The sequence below is a fragment of the Sciurus carolinensis genome, chromosome 18 (genome assembly GCF_902686445.1).
Source record: "Sciurus carolinensis chromosome 18, mSciCar1.2, whole genome shotgun sequence".
NCBI classification, from domain to species: Eukaryota; Metazoa; Chordata; class Mammalia; order Rodentia; family Sciuridae; genus Sciurus; species Sciurus carolinensis.
Window position 1 is genome coordinate 15,208,355 of NC_062230.1, and position 19,967 is coordinate 15,228,321.

Genomic DNA, 19,967 nt, shown 5'->3' on the forward strand with positions numbered 1-19,967 from the left:
CCACTCAAAAGGCCATTGTGGAGTGGGCAGGCCTGGAGCCCCTGGGTAGGTCCCTGGTCTGGAGGACACGGGGAGCTCCAGCTGTACTTGGATCCAGGTCTTCCCACAGGGAAATCCCAGGCAGGAACAAACCAGGGGAGTTGGTGATGTGTTCTGGGGATCTTCTCAGTGACTGGGTTCGTGTGAGGGGCTGAAGTAGGCACCCCTGGTCTGGGGGCAATTGGGGGACTGAAATACCCACACAGTGGCTTGAATAGGGAAGGTTTATTATGTGGGAACAGACTGTGAGAGGGCCCCAACTGGTGAGCTGAACAAGGATTCCAGAGAACAGAGCAGCAGATTCCAGGCCCAGGCTCATGCCCAGAGGGGCCCCGGACCAGACCCCAGGACTGAGGCCCAGACCTTCTGGGATAGGGTTCATGGGAGCTGTTCAAAGGAGGCACCCCTGGGGACATGGTGCTGCAGAACGCTGAGGGACACTCAGAGGAATGGGACAGAAACTGACCTTCATGTCTCTGCCCCCGTCCTTCTACCTCCCACTGTGCATTTGGCAAAGGAAGCATCTCCAAAGGGCCCACTCCATTTCCTCAGAGCAGGTGGTAGAGGGGCTTGGGAGTGCACCTTGGGGCAGCAAGGTGCCTGGCACAGAGGCTGAGGGGTCTGTTCTGGAATCCAGCCCTCACCCTGAATGTCCCGTTTCCAGGAGGGCAAGTCAGCTACCTGTAGGGACATGCGAGGTGGGGCTTTGACCATGCAGGTAGCATCAGTAGCTCAGCCCTCTGTGTGACTCCTAGAGGGTGAGCTGATGTCCCCCACAGCACTGACCCCAAAGTTCCTTTCCCAGACTTGCTCACTTACATAATGTCCCTTCAGAGTGAGCACAACCCTGACAGCACCTGGGGACCAGATCAGCTGAGGCCCCACCCAACTGCTTTAACAAAGGCCAAGCAGCGCAGACCCCCACGGACACTTCTGTGCCTGTCCTCTGCCAACTGAGCAGCCCAGACTGGCATGGCCCCCTTCCTTTTCCCGCACTCTCCATGCGTACTGCCAGGCCCACAGACTATCCCTGTCCCCATGAGCAGGAGGCAGAGTGGCCCACTCCCCCAGGGGCACTCCCAGCCCCACCTGTCCCAACCCAGCCTCCACTGACCTGCCTAGACACAAGGGAACCCTAGCTGCCCGACCCCTGGAGGAGGAAGGGGCTCCCGGGGCTCTGCCATCCCATGCAAGAGGAGCTTTTTGAAGAAGCCTGAGCCCAGGAAGTTCAGAGTGCTCACTTTAGGGTTGTGAGGTCACAGAAGTATAGGACTGAAAGAAATGGCCCCAAGCCATCCAGTCTTTATGTCCTATTTTAGTGCGGGCACCCCAGATTGGCCGAGGGGCCCCACAGCCTGCTGAGCTGGCACATCTGCCTGACCAGGCTCTCGCCACCGTGCAGATTCTCACCCTCAGCAGATTCAGCTCAGTTAGGGGCTGTCCAAGCGCCTGGGACACCACAGCCTCGGCGAGGCACAGGAGGGGTCAGCCAGTGCACACAGCCTCTGATCCTTCCTCCGTACCCTGAGACACTCGCCTTGGTTTCCCCAGATGGGCCCAAAAGCACAAGGATTGGAGATTCCAGAAGACGAGGCAGACATGGCTCCTGCTGCACATGTACGACAGCGACAAGGTCTGTGCCACCCAGGGGGAGGGTCTCCCAGGCGACAGGCCTGTGCACTCAAGGGCCCCTGAGGGCAGAGGCCACAAGCCGAAAGACTGTCCTGACGGTCCCATGGGGAGCTCAGCCTTCCCCATCCTGCGTTTGGAGAAGCAGAGGTACTCCTGCCCCTGCCAGGACCCCGGCACCCAGCCTCGAAGGCCCAGGCAAACCTGCCCCCTGGTGCAGGCCCCTGCCTGTGTGGGCACGGCACCGTGCACACTGCTTTTCATGCCGACTGGATTTCCTGGAGTGAGGTGGGGTCAGATACACAAGCCCACAGCGGGAGGGGTCAGAGCCCAGGCCGAGCGCCCCAGGCCACGGCTGTTCCGCCTCCACACTCCCACGGGCAGCCAGGGCCGCTCCTGCCACACCAGCACCCTGGAGTTTCCTGTTACACGGCTCCAGGCATGTCAGGTGCGCTCTGTGTGTTGGGGTGCAGGGGGCACCTGTGTCTGTGGACAGACCAGGTGAGGGCCATGCCTATCCCATCCGTGTCCCACCTCAGCCAGGACATCCAGGCACAGATCTGTGACCTGCCATGGTGGGCGTGCATTGGTTTCATGGATCTTGAAATAGAACAAATTCAGAGGACATTCGTTGGCCCCACAAAGTGTCAGGTCACAGAGATGAGTGTCCACACTCGCTCCCAAGAGTGCCGTAGTTTCAGCTCTTACACTCAGGCCACTGAGCACTTAGACTGTGTCTGCCTCCTGTGAGGAAGGTCTCCAGCTTGGTGCTTTTGCTGGGGGTGGGCGTCCGCGTCCTGATGCCAGCACTGGAACACCGTACTTCCCCAGTGAATTGGCACCCTGCTGAAAATAAACTGGTGGAAGGTTTCTGCGCTCTGTTCTATTCTGTTTATCATGTGCCTGTCCTTATGCCAGGACCTTGCTGTCAGGAAGGTCTGGAGGCCACACACATAGGTGGCAGCTGCCTCTAGAGGTGACAACACCTGGAGCCCGGGTACTGCCAGGCCTGCAGTGCACCCTGCCTTTTATGTCCTCAGACTCCAGACTGCTCGAGCTTCTTTTCTTGGGTCTGCTGAGCACTGTCACCTCTGTCTTCCATCTCCCAGAGTACTGTGACTGTCACCACCTCATTCTTTGTCCTAGCAGATATATTTCTTTAAAACTTTCGTGTTTGGTGGCGTTCACGAGGGCATGGTGGTGCCAGCCTCTAACCGCAGGAGCACTTGAGACTTGTGAAGGAATGGTCAAGGCAGGGGAGGCGGCCCCTCCTCGTGTGCTGGCCTCTTGCCCTCAGCAGGGCAGGAACACCACAGCTTGAGGGCCTTCGCGTGGCCCTCCCTGGTGGGAGAACACCGGTGCGTCATGTTCCGCTGCTCAGGGTCTCTGCTGAGGCCGCCTGGCCCTGGCCCTGACACTCTCCTTTCTCCCCCACCAGGTTCCCGACGAGCACTTCTCCACCCTCCTGGCCTACCTGGAGGGGCTGAAGGGCAGGGCCCGTGAGCTGACGGTCCAGAAGGCGGAAGCCCTGATTCAGGAACTGGACGAGGCAGGCACAGAGACCGCCCTGCTGGGGAAGGCCCAGCGCCTCCGACAGGTGCTACAGCTGCTGTCCTAGTGCGGGGACAGGGTGGCGCTGAGCTGCCCTGGGCCTCTTCAGGACGCACTGAGGTCCCAGTAGGTCCAAAAGAAGCAAGTAGGGGCACGAGTAGGTGGAGCCAAGCAGAGCTGGGCTTCTGAGCACCAGGCCCTTGGAGGGACCCTAGACCCCTCCTCTGAACTCCTGACCTGCCTTGACCAGGGACTGTTTTCATGGGTGACTGTTTTCAGGTTTTTGTACCTTCAGGACACAGCATGATCTCCCTGAAGAAACCCTGGACACCAGTTCCAGCCCCAAGTGGCCCCAAAACCCAGATGTCTATTTTTCTACCAGGGGTGTCTTAACAACTGTCCAGCACTGACCTTCCCTGCCAGCTGGGCTTGCTCAGTGTTTGGGATGTGGGGTCCCCAAGCTGGCTGCACCTTCCATCTGACAGCCTTCCAGCGTGGGCCTCACCTCCTTGTGCAGCCTCCAGCCTGTCTTTGGGGAAACCCCGTGGGGAGCAGCAGTCGACCCCGGGCCTGCACACCCCACTTTCAATAAAATCCAGCCCTCTGTTCCGCTCTCGCTAGCCACGGATTGCGGAGGGTTTTCCGGTGCAGGCGTGCTTCGGGCCACCACTCCTGTCTTCAGCGGTAGCCTCTCCAGGACGCATCCCTGCTCTGTGTGTGACAGTCTAGCAGTCGGTGCTCTCGGGTCACCTTTTCCAGGTTTTGCAGTGATGCTCCTGGCAGGGCACACACCCCCCACAGCAAACACGGGTTCTCACCCCTAACCGCCCGGTAACAGGATGTGCGGTTGCAGCAGAGAGAGTGCCGGCCGGGCAAGGGGCTGGGGCTGAATCCAAGCTGCCCGCAGGAGCCCTCGAGGCCTGAGAGTGACCCCAGTGGTTCTCAGCCTCCTCAGCCAGCGAGAGTGGCCCCAGGCCTTGCCTGGATCACCTTCACAAAGCAAGATACTCAGTCCTCAGCTGCCACCGAAGAGGGTGTCCTTAAACAACATATGACCCCTGCACATGCCTTCCACAAAGGTGGAGTCCAGCCCCCTCTGAACAATCAGCACCCCCGCCGCCCCGAGCCAGCCACCACAGGACTCCTGAGGCAGATAGAGGACACAGCCCCACCTGGTGCTCTCTGGACATGTGCCCAGCCACAGGGACAGCCACCTGTGGGTGCTCTAAACCCAGCCTTCAAGCCACTCCAGCTATGCAAGTGGACAGAAATGAGCTGCCCCCCAAGCCTTTGAAACAGCAGCGTCCCTGTTCCTGGTCACCAGTGCTTGAGTCAGGAGCGAAGCAGCCTCGGGGAGAGGGACGTGCAGTGGCATTGCTGGTCACAGCCCAGGCAGAAGCACAGGCCCTTCTCCCAAGGCAGGTCATGGGCAGCTGTGGCCATCCCTAGCCTGGGTGAGCCTTGCCTGCAGACCCTTGTTACCTGTCACCACAGACCTCTAGACTCTTGGGATTAGAAGAGACCCAAGGGTCTTGCCACCAGGATCTCACCTGCACCCACCTGCTGTGCAGTCTGGGGCTCCTTGCTGCACCCCAGGCAGTGTCTGGCCCTGGCCCTGCCACCTCTGCAGCTGAGTTCCTAACCACATGACATGCCACAGATCCAGGGTAGTGACGCAGGGTGGCCCTTGGGAGCAGCACATGAAGTCCTGGGCCTTCTGCCATGGGCAGGGTCACAAACAGACCATTCTTCCCCACATGGATCTGAGGTCCTCATGTTGGCACCTACAGTGCGTGTGAGGCACCTCGGCCCTGCAGAGCAGCTGCCTGCGTCAGCCCAGTGTGACGACATGTGCAGTCAGGTGCAGCTTGACTCTTCCCAAGCTTTGAGGCCTCCCTAGTTAGTACACCAGGAAGTAGGCAGGCAGCGATGAAGACCCACAGGTACAAAGAAGGGGAAGTGGTTTTAAAAATCAGGGTTGATAGGTCAAGAACCATATCTCTGGGTTTCCTGGCAGCCGAGGTAAAAAGGGAGATGTGAGAAAGACTGCACGTCTGTCCGTGGAAAGCGGTATTGGAGACCGAGACCTACTCGTGACATCAGCACCAGTGTTCACCTATCACCTGCTGGAGAGGGGCTCTTTCCTTTCTTTTTTTTTTTTTCCTTTTTTTTTTTTTTTTTTTTTTTTTTTTTTTTCTTTTTTTTTCTTTTTATTGTAAACAAATGGGATACATGTTGTTTCTCTATTTGTACATGGCGTAAAGGCATACCATTTGTGTAATCATAAATTTACATAGGGTAATGTTGTTTGATTCATTCTGCCATTTTTTCCCTTCCCCCCCACCCCTCCCACCCTTCCCCTCCATCTATACAGTCCTTCCTTCCTCCATTCCTGCCCCCCTCCCTAAACCCAACTCCAACCCCAACACTAACCCTTCCCACCCCCATTATGTGTCATCATCCACTTATTAGCGATATCATTCTTCCTTTGGTTTTTTGAGATTGGCTTATCTCACTTAGCATGATATTCTCCAGTTTCATCCATTTGCCTGCAAATGCCATAATTTTATCATTCTTTATGGCTGAGTAATATTCCATTGTATATATATACCACATTTTCTTTATCCATTCATCAATTGAAGGACATCTAGGTTGGTTCCACAATCTGGCTATTGTGAACTGAGCAGCTATGAACATTGATGTGGCTGTATCTCTGTAATATGCTGATTTTAAGTCCTTTGGGTATAGGCCAAGGAGTGGGATAGCTGGGTCAAATGGTGTTTCCATTCCAAGTTTTCTAAGGAATCTCCACACTGCTTTCCAGAGTGGCTGCACTAATTTGCAGCCCCACCAGCAATGTAAGAGTGTACCTTTCTCCCCACATCCTCGCCAACACCTGTTGTGGTTGTATTCTTGATAATTGCCATTCTAATTGGGGTGAGATGGAATCTTAGGGTGGTTTTGATTTGCATTTCTCTTATTACTAGAGATGTTGAACATTTTTCCATATGTTTGTTGATTGCTTGTACATCTTCTTCTGTGAAGTGTCTATTCATTTCCTTAGCCCATTTGTCAATTGGATTATTTACATTCTTGGTGTAGAGTTTTTTGAGTTCTTTATAGATTCTGGAGATTAGCGCTCTATCTGAAGTATGATTGGCAAAGATTTTCTCCCACTCTGTAGGCTCTTTCTTTGCATTGCTGATAGTTTCCTTTGCTGAGAGAAAGCTTTTTAGTTTGAATCTATCCCAGTTATTAATTCTTGCTTTTATTTCTTGTGCTATGGGAGTCCTGTTGGGGCTCTTTCCTTTCTAAGGTCGCTGTCACAGGTGATCACAGAGTGCCAGTCTCTACAGCATCTCTGGCAGAATGTGCAGAGGGAGATGATCCAGAGATGTCACCTGGGACCAAGAAGTTCCCTGGGGGTCATATGGTGCCAGTCAGAGGTGGCGTTCCCAGGGTGACCAACGTGAGTCTCGGGATTGGACTTCGAGTCCTTGCCTTGCCTTGCCCGAAGTTCACGGGGGACAACTTGGGTCTGGAAATCTCGGGTGGATGACTGTTTCCTCTGCCCTACAAACTAGAAGTATCCCCAGTGTCCATCAAGCAGGGACTGGACAAAGTGCCACTCAGCATCAAAAAGGAAGAACTGTGGACACAAACAAGGACGTGCTACCAGAGACCACTCATGAGGTCCTAGGAGCTGTGAGCTAACAGACAGTAGCAGAAGGCACAGGTGGAACTGGCCCAGAGGGCAGAGGGACTGGGTGGAGTGCCACCTCCTGACCGGGGTGGCCACACGTGCGTGCGGGCATCAGAATCCATTAGACCCTGCGCCTTACACTCATAATTCCTCACTAAAGTTAATTTTAATAAACGAGTGTTCCCCAGGAGACCTCTGGGACAAAGACACACCTTCAGGACAAAGGTCACAGAGACACACCTGCAGGGCAAAGCCTGCCGGCAACATGGAATGGTAGAAGAGAACAGGCACGCCATGTTCATTTCCTCTTAAGGTTTGTCTTTATCAGAGCACATGTGTGCATGCTTGAACGATCAAATCACTATTCAAAAGTCAGAATGGTGTTGGAGGCCATGGCACATAGGTGGACCAGCACCAGAACTTTCTGGGTGAGGGGCATCCACTGATTGGGTTGGTGGTACCCTTGCAGACCCATTGGAGCACCTTCCAGAAGACCAACCTTGAGGAGGTAGCTTCTGTCCAGTGTTTCCTTTTTTTGGGGGGAGAGGGGTACCAGGGATTGAACGCAGGGGCACTGGACAACTGAGCCACATCCCCATCCCACATATTTTATTTAGAGACAGGGTCTCACTGAGTTGCTTAGCACCTTGCTGTTGCTGAGGCTGGTTTGGAACTCGAGATCCTCCTGCCTAAGCCTCCCGCCTCAGCCTCCCGAGCTGCTGGAATTACAGGCTTGCACCACTGTGCCCGGCTGTCCACTGTATCTTGAAGGATCTCTGAGAAGCATGGTTCCGTGGGCCTCCCATGAAAACTGGGTATTCAGCTCCTCAGCTCCACCTGACAGTGCCTCCTGCCTTCTGCATCCCCAAGACAATCCTGTCCTTCCAGATAAATCTGGGGTACCCACTCCCATAACCGTGCGAGACGTGGAGGCCGTCCTGGGTCTGTTCTTGGGCTCCTCTGGAGCATCTGCCTGCTGTTTTTATTTTCTTCTCCCAACTGTCCCACTCTGATCTCTGATGCAGCAGGCTGGGCTTCTGTCGCCTTGCTCCATGCTGGTGCTGGCCACGGTCCTGCCCCCAACGCCCTTCTGGCGGCACAAGCCTTTCAGCCGCTCCTGAGCACAGGCACTATGCCTGGTCACCACCTCCTGCCTCCCAGCTGAGCGCAAGTTGCACCCAGCCTCGGTCTCCATATCTGTCCGCAGGGAACTTGTAACCCTTTATACCCTCCTCAGCTTTGGAGGACTCAGACGATTCAGTAAAGAAGCTTCAGACTGGGTAGTGATGAAGGTTAGAATCGTCTAGACTCACCCACGTGGCATCTTGTCCCGAAGGCCAGGGATTCCTCCCTGCTTCAAAGCCCACTCGCCCTGTTCCCAACCTCCTGGGGCAGGTGAGCAGCATGGCCCCAGGGCTCAGCATGGGCGACAGCAGACAGCCCCCCAGAATCCAGCAGTGCTGAAGGGCTGGCCCGGGGCCTCTGTTCCCCCGTGTGCTGCCTTTTGCCCAGCCCTGGGGGAGATCAGCAGAGTGACCCTCCTGGATCAGAGGCCTCCCCTTCCCAGCAGCCTCCCCACTCCCTGTTTGGGGTTGGCCCCTAGACTCTTGGCATCTCCACCCTGCATTTCCCTCAAAGCTCAAAAGTCCTGCAGTCATGGTGGCCCATTTCACCAGTGAGTAAATTGAGGCTCAGGGTAAGAAGAATTTGTTTCAGGACCCCAGGCATTGGGGCAGACCATGTGCCCATCTCAGGGCACGTGTAAGCTGGCCCCTACAGAGTATAGACTTGGTGGGGGCTGCGGGGCTGGAGGCAGCACCTAGTGACATGCAGGGCCTCCAGGCATGACCCCCAGGTGCCCCAAGAACGAGGTAGGTTGCAGGACTCCTGGACTGAGGCTAATCTTTGGGTAGACATCACTCCTGAGCCCAGGCACCATCTGTGATCTCCCTGTACCCCAGAACTGTACATGCTTGGTGGACACTGGCCTGGGGAGGGAACAGATCAGGAGGACACACGGGAGGGCTGCAGAAGAGGCATCGTCCGAGGACCTGGGCCCCCTACAGGGTCTGGTAGGGGACTGGCGTAGTGGAGGTAGGGAGTTAGGGAGAACAGGGTGCAGGAGAGGGGTGCCCTGCTGCCCTGGGAGCCAGAGTGGAGAAGTGATCCACATTTGGGTGTGGGATCCTGGGAGGGAGCCCAGGGCCTCAGAGGGATGGAATCGGCAAATAGGGTCATTTGGCTACGGAGGGGCATTTCTGACCCTGTGGTATTCAGATGAGGTCGTTTGCAGTCCATTCTGGACAGGGTAGCCTCACCCCCTGAAGACAGGCCTATGGCATGGCATAGAAGCCATGTGGTGGCTGTGGTCGGAGAGGTGCTGATGCGGGAGGCGTGGCCTGGCCATCCGCCTGCCACTCATCCTCAGGAACGCTGCTCCCCACCCCTGCCATTCACACCAGAGGCCCGGGTGGGGCAGCCGCTGGGAGTTTGCCTAGTGGAAGCAGCTAGGGCCAGGGCACCGCACACAGGGTCTGGGCACGTGGCCGCATGGTGAAGGCTGGGGCAGGCGTGGTGTCCAGGGCAGCGGGGCTGATGCCAGGCGGAGGCAGCAGGCGGTACCGCTGGAGGAGGCCAGCAAACAGCAGGAAGAGCTCGGCCCTAGCCAGGCTCTCCCCCACACAGACTCGGCGGCCTATGAGGGAAATGGAGACCCAGGTGGCATGCAAGGCCTGCTCCTGGAGGGGGTGTCCCTTTGGGTGAAGCCAGGAAGGTGGCCAGGGAGTGTGCCTTGAGGGCTGGGCACTTGTGGGGTACCTGCAGAGAAGGGCAGGAAGGCGGCCCGCTTCACAAAGTGCCCATCTGCATCCAGGAAGTGGCCTGGGTTGAACTGGTCTGGGGTCTCCCACTGTGTCTTGTCCAGGAGCACCGAAGTCAGCAAGGGAATCACAGGTGTGCCCTGTGGGGGCCGAGAGGGAGCCCCAGGAGCAGGGAGATGGGGGTGGTTTCCCTGAGGATGAGGCTCCTACTGACCCCCAGGACATAGAAGAGGACCCTGATCTCTAGGCTCTGATGTCCCAGGAAGGACATGCTATGAGGCGGGGGCTTCTAAGTGACCCCTTCCTTTTTTCCAGTGGGGAGTTCCTGTGCTGTCAGGCGCCAGCCCCAAGACGTGTCATCTCAGGGTCCAGTGACCCTGGCCCACCCTGAATGAGAGGGAAGGAGAGAACGAGGTCCAGCTGACCCCCACCTTGGGGAGCAGGTAGCCACCCAGCTGAGTGTCGGCTGCTGTGCAGCGGGGCACGTGGGGCAGGAGCGTGATGTACCGCTGGACCTCGTGCAGCACCGCGTTGGTGTAGGGCAGCACCCGCTGGTCCTCGGGCCGGGGCAGCCTCCCAGGGCCCAGGACGCGGCCCAGCTCCTCCTGCACACGGCCTGTACCGGAGAGTGGTACCATGTCTGGGGAGGACCCCATCGCCTTGCCCTGGGGGGCCCCAGCCACAGGCTAGTCCTCACCCTGCACTCCTGGGTATTTGGCCATCAGCAGAATGGCCCACTGCAGTGTGGCTGAGGTGGTCTCTGTGCCAGCCATGACCATGTCCAGCACACAGGCCACAGCGTTGTCCTCTGCAAACAGGCCCTCATGGTCATCCCCCTGTGAGGCAGGTGGTAGAACTTGAGGTCTGGGGGTCTGTCCTCTACCCTGGCCCTGAGCCCAGGACAGGAATAGAAGACAGGTTGGGTGAGAAGGACAGAGAATTGAGCACCCACCCACCACCTCCAGTGTCGCTAGGAATGCCCTATTTCACAAATGAGGAGAATGAGGCTCTGAGAGGCCCCCAGCCAGAGGTCAGGGAGCTCAGTGCAGGGCCAGCATGGACCCCTCCCCAGCCCCATTGGGACTCCCCATAAGCCTCCTCATGAACCTGGTTTTGCCCACACCTGGCCCTGCTGGATCAGGGCATCCACGTAGCTCTGCACAGGGCCACCCCAGGGCGTGGGGGGACCCCGTGCCTGCAGGAGAGTCCTCAGGATGACACGCACTTCCTCGATCTTGCGCAGGACAGGCCGGTGCAGCTGGAGCAGGGTCCCCAGCCAGGGGTAGATGTTGAACAGCTGGGACAGAGGGCAGGATGGTGGGGTGGGGTGAGGCACAGTCACCTGGGTCTGGTGAAGGGACCAATCCATCCAGCAGCAGCTATGTTCCCAATCAGAGCTTCAGAGGTGCTGGGGCAGATGCAGCCCAAGGCCACAGAGGGCGCCTGCTGGAGGCCCACAGCCCTGCTGGGGGTCGAGGAACTCAGGAAACCTCAGTTTTGTGCAAGGAGCCATTTAACAGTAACACACCGGACAGCTTTATGCAAGCACAACAGGCTGCCTGGAACCATGAACTTCCATCCACTGAAGTGAGAAGGAAGGAAGAGGGAGCGTTTGCCATCCCGGATGCACACCGCTCTGGGAGTTGACAGAGGTGGTGTCTGAGGAGCCAGGGTGTCCCACACCAGCAAGTGCCAGCGGATGCCAGCTGCTGTCCAGCTTACCCTCAGACACTCGCCTCCCCAGGACACTAGCAATCACAGGCAGACACTCCTCACAGTTCTCCAAGGTGAGGAGCAGGTACAGGTAGGAAGGGCCATGCAAAACTCGCTGCCTGGGCTGCCCCACAGAGCCCCAAGGGCCATTTGGAGTCAGTGGCCTGAACCCCCGGGGGGAGGGCTCTAGAGTTGGGCAGACTTGCCTGGTGCCCCCAAGAGCAAACAGCCGCGCTCTGACTACAGTGGGTCACCAGCCACAAAGCTTGAGGACCAGCGCCATGCACTTCTGTGCTGCCCTGCCTCACCTCCTGGGTGCTGCCAGGACAGCAGAGGGACAAAGCACACGTGCTGCTGAGTCCCGCTGTAAATTTCTTAAGCAGCACACCTAGAGTCTAGGCTTCAGGTAACTCAGAGACGGCAAAGACAGGGCGTGTGGAATCTGTAGACTTTGGATAAAATGATGCAAACCCCCACGTGTCAGAAGAATGGATTTTGTGTTTTCTGGAATGTGGTGAAGGACCTGGACTGGGACCCACATCGCTGGGCCCCACCCACCTAGGGAGGGAACGCATGGCCCCGCCCCCCACCATTGAGCAGGTGTGACTGTTACTGATGGGGCTTTGAGAAAAAGTGGGGATCCCCTGTTCCACACCTCCTCTTTCCTAGGGAGCACAGAGACCGGCCTGAGGTTGTGCAGCCAACAGATGCCAGGGGGGTGCCAGGGAGATGCAGACTCGAACCCTTGACCCAAGTCCAGGCTCCTCGCACTGATGGCTGAGGTGAAGGATGATGCTGGGCACCCCCCAGTCCTGCTCTCCCCAGGGTCCACCCTGGTGTGGGGGGCTCAGCTCACATGGGGTAGTGACCTCTCACCTGCAGGCTGGGCGACCCCAGGAGAACCATGACCTCATCAATGAGACCCAGCAGGGACACAAACACGGGGTCCTGGTAGTCAAACCGCTGACCGAAGAGGAGTGCGAAGGTGACATTGGAGGGAGCCCAGCCCAGCAGGGCCAGAGGGAAAGGCCGGCCTGCAGGGGAGAAGGGCTTCAGGCAGGCAGGGGACACTGGGGACGGTGTCCCAGCCCCTGCTCACCTCCATAGCTGTCCAGTTGTCCCAGGAGATAGGTCAGCTCCTGCAGCACCTTGTCAGCCACGGGCCCCTGCCCCACACCCAGGCCGTGCAGCACACGCACTGTGAACTGGCGGGCAGCCCTCCAGCGCGCCCCAGAGGAGAAGAAGATGCCTGTGGGCAGACGGGAGATGCCATGTGAGCGTCACCCAGCCCCGCGACGAAAGCAGGAGCAGGTGGGGCCAGCGGGGCAGCAGGGCCTGGGGGGGCCTCAAGTCCACCCTCCTGTTCTCTGGGGGTTGGCCTGGGGTAGCAGGCCCCCTCTTGTCTTGGGATGGAAAGACCCTAGGGGGCCCTGTTCCCCTGGCCCAAAGGTCAGTCCCCACCTTCCACGGCAAAGAACCCCACCACACACCTACCCCCGCCTTGCTGGATGAGCTGAAAGATGGGGATGGGAGGCCGGTCCGCCAGCTCCTGCCCAGTGCCCACCAGGGCCTCTCTCACGGCCTCGTAGCCGGACAGCACCACAGTCTTCTGGCTGCCCAGGTGGACGGTGAACACTGGCCCATAGTGCTCGGAGAGCTGGTGGGGGCAGCAGGGTCAGGGGGGCAGCCCCTACCCACTAGGCCCTCTGGGGTCCCTGTGGGCAGAGCCCTACTGGGTGGAGGAACGGGGGGAGACTCAGCAGGGCATGGGGGAAAGAAGCTTGGGCATGCAGGGTGGTTTCAGGGAGCTCCTAGGAGCACTTCCAGTCTACTAGCGGTGCCATCTGGTGCTGGGAATGACTGTCATGGGTTTTTCCTTTCAGCAGAAACCCCAGGGGCTCTAGAGACCCAGGCCCAGGCTTCGAGTGGCCCAGGGCTACACAGGCAGCAGGCCAGAGAGTCTCTCCAGGCTGTGGCCCTCCTTGGACTTCAGCTTGGCCAGCAGCACCCTCCAAACCTGCACCAAAGGACAGACAGAAGCAGCATCCAGGCCACGCTGGTCAGCTCTGCCTCTGACCTTCACTAGCTGAGCAAGGACAGAGGACAACACACATCTGGGCTGCTCCACAACCCTTCCTGCTCATGGTCCTCCCTTCTGTCCTTATGGTATCTCTGCCCAGGAAGGCATCATCTCTCCATTTTAAGGACAAGAAGCTGAGGTTCAGGAGCGGAAGGTGAGTTGTCACTGATCACACAAGCCTGAGGTCGGAGCTGGGCCGGCCGTCCTGCCTGAAGCCTGCCCTCCTGCCCAGCACTAATGTGGGGCCCAAGCCCCTGAGTCTAGTGCCCAGGGCCAGGTGGGGCCCAGGTGTTCTGCCCTAGGGAAGGTGTGCCGAGGCCCTCTGCTGCCAGCTGGAGGCCATGTGGGGGGCTCTGGAGATAGGAGCCCCTCGGGTGGAGAAGTCTTAGGATCTCCAGTGGGGCAGGGGACAGGGGCTGGTCTCTGGTGAGGGCCTCGAAGACTAAGTGGAAGGGACTGCTTTGGGTTTGTAGGGACAAGGAATCTGGGCTCTGTATCCCCTGAACCAGCTAGTCCCAACCCGCAAGGCAGGGCAGCCAGCCTTCAACTTGACTGAGAAACTTCCATCTCTAATCCCTCAAGGAGGAGCCACACTAGCGGGCATCCCACCTGCCCCAACCCTGACCTTTCTGAAAGTGCTTCCCCAAGGCTGCCTCCTCCAGGGAGCCCCCTGCCTGCTAACCCTGGGCAGCCCTTCCATGGTCGCCTCTTACTATTTGCTTCTGCTTCCCTGTGGGATGGGTGGCTCTCTCTTCCCAAGGACAGGGTGGGTGCACTGGCCTCTTGTGTCCCTGCTGGGCCCAGTACCATGCTGAAATGGATGGCATAAACTGGGTTTGGCTTCCCCAGAGGCAGAGCTGGGACATGGCCACTGTCTAGGCCATGGGAGTTGAGCAGGGGCTGCCCAGGGCCTACCTCCATCAGTGACCGGTCCTGTTGCGAAACACGCAGCAAGTGCAGGTTCCCCAGGAGCGGCAGTGGGTGAGGCCCCGGGGGCCATCGCAGGGCTGGGGGGCTGCGGGCAAAGGCCCGGAGCAGCCCCCAGAGGCCCAAGAGCACCAGGAGCCCCAAGAGCAGCAGGGCCATGCGGACAACGGGAGGCAGGGCCCCAGTTCCCCTCTGGGCCCCATCTGCCCGTGCCTTATAGCCTCCCTCCCAGAGGGCGTGCCAGCACCCCACCCGCCCCACCACCCCGAGAATGTGGAACAAGCAGTTTGCAGGGGACAGCCCCAGCAGGAGGCTTAAAGCTACAGGCTGTGTGGAATGCGGGTTGAGTCTGTGACGGGCCCAGGGGTGGCTGGGAGCCCCCAGGAGGCCATGGGACTCTCTGGGATCAGGTGTCCGAGACCTCTACACCCCATGGATTTGCCCCAGGGTCCAGGCACGCCACGGTTCTATCCCTGCCTCTGGGGCTACTGGGCTGCCTTGGTCTCCCCCTCAGAACGGGGCTCACAGGGCTTCTGACCTGGGCCCTGGTCTGGGCCCCAACCTTCCCCCGTGCTGAGTCTCCCTCAGCAGGACCCTGGGGAGAGCAGGTTCCAGGGTGTCTTCTGACACCATCTGTCTCCTATCAATGTCCAGGAAGGGTTGACAGTGTGCAGGGACCTCAAAGGCCAGGGCCTTCAGAGCCGCAGCTCGTGGCAGGGCTGTTCCTCCCACTGCAGTCTGTTCCTGTGGGGTTTCACAGGCTGTCACTGAGGGCAAGGGACACAGCTGCCCAAACAGGGATGGGGCAGGGGATGCAGTTCACCCAAAGGGCCTACCCTGCGAGCAGCGCCCCAGGCAGGGGCAGGCCCGCTCTGTGGCAGTGCCCCAATCTTGTCCGCTAAACCCTGGTGGCAGAGCTGGGAGAGGAGGCGCAGACTTGGGAATGAGCTGTGAGGGGCGGGTGGCTCTTGGCACCAGAAGTGGCTGGGCCTGCTTCACACCACCTGCCCAGACACGAGGCAGCCCCATCACTGCCAGCAGGGCCCCCTCCAAGAGGCCCGTCTCCCAGAGTGTCATCCACGCCCTGCACAAACCTCAGAGCCGGGGCAGCCAAGGCCCTTACCCTCTCGGCTGTGAAAGGAAAGTCCCAGCCTTGATGGCACACCTCCTGAGACAGGGCACGCACCATGTCCATCCCTGCACAGTGAGAGATGCAGAGGGAAGCACGTTCATACCACCCACTGGAGCTCGGGGACATTCTGCCGAGCACCTGGTACCAAGGTCACTTCTGGGTGTCCAGGCTGGGGAGTCCTATCTGCCCAGGGAAGTCCATTTAATTCAAGAAGCACTTTTTTTTTTTGTACCAGGGATTGAACGCAGATGCCCTCAACCACTGAGCCACATCCACGGCGCTTTTTTTATTATTTTTTTTTTAATTTTGAGACAGGGTCTTGCTAAGTTGCTGAGATGAACTTTGAACTTGTGATCCTCCTGCCTCAGTTTCCCAAGCTGCTGGGATTACAAGTGTGCCCCACCGTACCAGGCTAAGAAGCACTTACTGAGTGCCAGATGTGTGCCAGTTTCTACCAGGAGCTAGGGCTACAGAAATTGGCTTAGGGACCTGAGAGTCCCACTAGGCTTTTGACCCTGTGGACTAGGGCCATGTGAGAGTTTGCTGTCAAAAATGCCTCTAGGACCATCAAGGCAAGAAGGCCAAGGGATGCTTTGCAGAGGATGTGGAGTCCGCTGCAGCTGGTGAGTTGGGCTGGCCTGGCTCACAGACACCTGAAACCTGAGCTTGGGGTGGGGTGAAGATAGCTGGGCAGGCCCAGAGCAGGTCAGGGAAGGGCTTGCAGGAATCTCAGGGCCAGGAATGGCCGAGAAAGCATGAGCCCCATGCCCACAGCTGTGAGAGCCATTGCAGCAAAGAGCCACGGAAGTTTACTCTGCAGTCAGGGCCAGGAGTCTGGTCCGGCACCCTCAGGGTGGCTCCTTGTGGAGGTTCTGGGAGACAACCTGTTTCGTGTCCCCCAGCTTCTGGTATGGTTGGCACCGGGGGTCTTGCACGCCTCCCTCAGCTCTGCCTCCATCTTCCATGCCTCCTCTCTGCGTCTTCTCTTTTTCTGTCTGGCACTTGTCTTTGGGTTTAGGGTTCACCCTAATACCAAGATGATCTCATTTTGAGATCCTTACCTAGTTACCTCTGCAAAGACCCTGTTTTCAGATAAGGCGAACATGTCTCATGGGGAGAGGCCTCAGTTCAACCTGCTGGAACATCCAGTGGCTCCTCTAGGTATGCACAGATCTGTGTGTCACTTGTCCGTTTAATCTGCAGCACACACACCAGAAAGTCAAGATCACAGAAGGGGCTTTGTGAAAGGAAGACCCTCCCCTCTGGGCCACTTGCTCCTGCCCCATGTACCCTTCCAGAGACACAGTTGCACCTGGTCTCAGAGGTGCCTTTTTTATAGCTTTATTGACACACAGGACCATGTGTTTAAAGCACACAGTCTGAGTGACACATTTCCACACCCATGGAGCCATCACCACAGTCAAAACAGTAAACATCCCATCATCCCCCACAAAACCTTCAGATCCTGTATGTCCCCTGCCTCCCTCCGTCGGTTGCTTGCTGCTTTGGGTTTTTGACGTGACTGTGCGCCCAGACAGACAGGGCTTCCTCTGACAGTCGCTGGTTCAGGGCATGGCAGGCGCCAGCATTCTCACCAAGTCCAGCCCTGGGCCATCAGAGAATGTCCTGCTAGAACATGTGTGCAGCTCTGTGCACAGCTGCAAGGGACGCTACAGTGTCAACTTGCAATGGCATCCCTGGGCCAGAGGAGTTTTCTCTTTTGATTCCTGTGGACATTCCCCACTCTGACTGTGGACTGTTCTGATCAGACTTGATCAGGACCATGGTCAGATGCCTAACCCTGAGCTGCCCCTGTGGCCTGGTTGAAAGCAGTTGCAGGCCACTCCTGGCCCTGTCACCAGAGGTGGGGTGTGTGAGTTGACCACTGGGGTCTGGAGTCAGAGTGGGTTTTCCCAACTCATTCCCTCCACTTTCTAGCCATGGTGACAGCAGCGTCCAAAGATGGCCACACAGGTGCTCTCAACCACACACCCTCCATATCATACAAATTTGCCCTCCTCCCATTAAAATAAGGGGCCTGGGTTCCCTGCCCTTGAATCCAGAGGGCACTTGTGACCATGGTGGAGGCAGACTGCAGGACGGCCGAAGCTAGATCACAAAAGAGATGCAGCTTCCACCTGGTCCTCTGGACTGCCTGCTCTCAGGCCCAGCCGCCATGTTGTGAGGAGGCCCAAGTGATACCACCATTTACCGGTGACGAGTTCTGCTCTAATGTTGAAGTTTGAGTTCTGCTCCTTCTAATGTTGAAGTTTGAACACTAGAGAAGCATGCCAAGGCAAGCATATTAAGCAGGTTTTATTTAAAGGTAATTATACAGACTTCTCCCGGGAGGGAGAAGGGGGCCATGGCTGATGTTCTAAAGTCCCCAGAAGTGAGCACACCCTACATCTTTTATACTGTTGAGGTCTCTTTTGTTCTCCAGTTCTCTCCCCGCTTATCTCTCCTTCCTGTTTATGTGACTAGGCTGGCTTTGCAGGTGAGAAGTAAAAAGTGAGAAGGGGATGGGGCAGGGGAGGGCCAAAGTGATTCAGCCAGGCAAGGGCCCAGGGGGCATTAATTAGCAGCTCCTTGCTTTGCAGTCCTTGATAAAGGCAGGTAAATTTGGTAATCAATGGGCTCCAGGAGATCTTTGACATTCCATTCTTCCAGGGGTAGTCTCCAACTTCCAGAGGCAGATGGCTTTTATGGCCTCCATTTCCTCGATTTGACCGATTTGATCGATCGATCTCCTATTTCTACACTAACTGCCTGTCCCCAATTCTGGCTTCACAAGCAGAGTAGCCCAGGTGGAGGGGAGCATGGTCACACTTCCATCCAATAGCCTGTGCCCACTTGCCAACAGCTAGAATGCACCATCTGCAGTAGCCCATTCAAGCTGATGCCACATGGAGCTGTCTCCACTAAGACCTGCCCAGACTGCAAGTTCCTGAGCGAAGTAAATGGTTGCTGTTTCATACCATTAAAGTGGGGACCATGTGTTACAAAGAAGTAGGTAACCCGCGTGCTGGCTTCATAATCTTTTTTGTTTGTTTTGCAGGACTGGGCGTTGAGCCCAGGGGCATTGTGCCACTGAGGTAGACCCTCAGACCTTCTCCAAATTTTAGTTTGAGACAGAGCCTAAGTTCTTCCGTCTGGCCTCAAACTTGCGATCCTCCTGCCTCAGCCTCCCTTGACTCTGTAATCTTAAAGTAAGGATTTGACCCCCTTTGAGTTCAGTCTCTGTGTGAAATGACAAGGGTAACATCATCCTAACTCTATCCATTCAAAAGTCTCAGTTGAGTACCTACCTCTACCAGGTATTGTTCTAGTTGCTGGGGATCCTGTGTGAAAAGGGCCTAGCACACAAGAGATTTCAGAAAGGCTAACTCTTTCCCCCACTTTTCCTATTTGTGAACTGCAAATAAAAATCTCTACCAGTTAAAGATCTCATATAAAGCAATAATCATTTGCCAAAAGACAGTCAATTAAAAACTTGGCCTCTGCTATGTCCCTGGTCCCTCAGTGCTGCCAGACAGAGGCTGTGGTGACCTCAGGGGAGGGGGCTGCCCTTTACTGCTAAGTGGTGTGATCTAGTCAAGTGGAAAGGGCTATTTGCTGGGTAATAAAAGCTTCTATTGTTCCCAGCCCTGGAAACTTATTAATGAATAACCCAGTGTGCAGCCTCTGGTCTCAGTCATGTAAAATGGTTGTTTATGTGACAAGAACAAGGTGCAATTTTTCCTTTTGTGGTTTTAAGTGGGCCCAGAGCCCCAGAGCCCCAGAGCCCCTGGCAACCTGAAGGGGTTTTCCAAAGTGTGGGCCTTCCCTGGGGCCTTGGAGTGAGGTCTCCTCTGCTGGGTGTCCACAGACATTCAATGCTGGCTCTGGGCAAAGAGGTAAATCTAACCTGGGGCACAGGAATCCAGTGGTGTACGTTATTGGGGGCAGGTGTGCAGGGAACAGCAAGGGGAATGCTGGAAGCCTCCAGAGGGGCACCCCAGTCAAGCAAAAAGAGGGGCAGGATCAGGATTTGCTAGTTGGGCACCTCTCTGCAACCCCTCTGGGAAGTTGCTGAAGTCGGCTTCTCCACACACGTTAGAAGCATCCATGGTGTTGTGTCACTTTAGAGCACAGGGTAAGAAAGCTCATCCAGAGGGGTCAGCTGTGAGCTCTGTGTTGCTTCCCACCAAACCTGGCCTGTGGTTGGTATGTAGTCATTGTTAATGGGTGCGATGGGAGAAGGGATGCAGGTCGCAGCTCATGGCAGAATCGGGAATGGCCAGTAATCTATTTCCTTCATCATGCAGCTGATAAACATTGGCGTGGAGAAGATAGGTGGTCCCCAGGTAGAGGACTGGGCAAAGGCTCTGCGGG

The 19,967-nt window shown here is 57.0% G+C and overlaps 2 protein-coding genes across 2 annotated transcripts in view; one reads left to right on the forward strand and one right to left on the reverse strand.

The window, feature by feature from the left end:
- The window catches only part of C18H7orf50 (chromosome 18 C7orf50 homolog), a 121,533-nt gene extending 116,181 nt beyond the window's left edge, over positions 1-5,352 (forward strand). The window contains exons 4-5 of the mRNA XM_047534172.1: positions 1,591-1,672; positions 3,107-5,352. Coding sequence (XP_047390128.1) covers positions 1,591-1,672; positions 3,107-3,286 — 262 coding nt within the window. The 3' untranslated portion in view covers positions 3,287-5,352. The remainder of the gene's footprint in view (positions 1-1,590; positions 1,673-3,106) is intronic.
- Positions 5,353-7,560: 2,208 nt separating this feature from the next.
- On the reverse strand, positions 7,561-14,636 carry LOC124969817 (cytochrome P450 2W1). The gene is made up of 9 exons (XM_047532756.1): positions 14,450-14,636; positions 12,949-13,111; positions 12,554-12,703; positions 12,331-12,488; positions 10,865-11,038; positions 10,439-10,577; positions 10,173-10,357; positions 9,740-9,881; positions 7,561-9,617 (listed from the first exon to the last, which is right to left on the reverse strand). Exons 1-9 carry the CDS (start codon positions 14,618-14,620, stop codon positions 9,430-9,432), a joined length of 1,470 nt encoding a protein of 489 aa, XP_047388712.1. The 5' UTR covers positions 14,621-14,636; the 3' UTR covers positions 7,561-9,429.
- Positions 14,637-19,967: the final 5,331 nt, after the last annotated feature.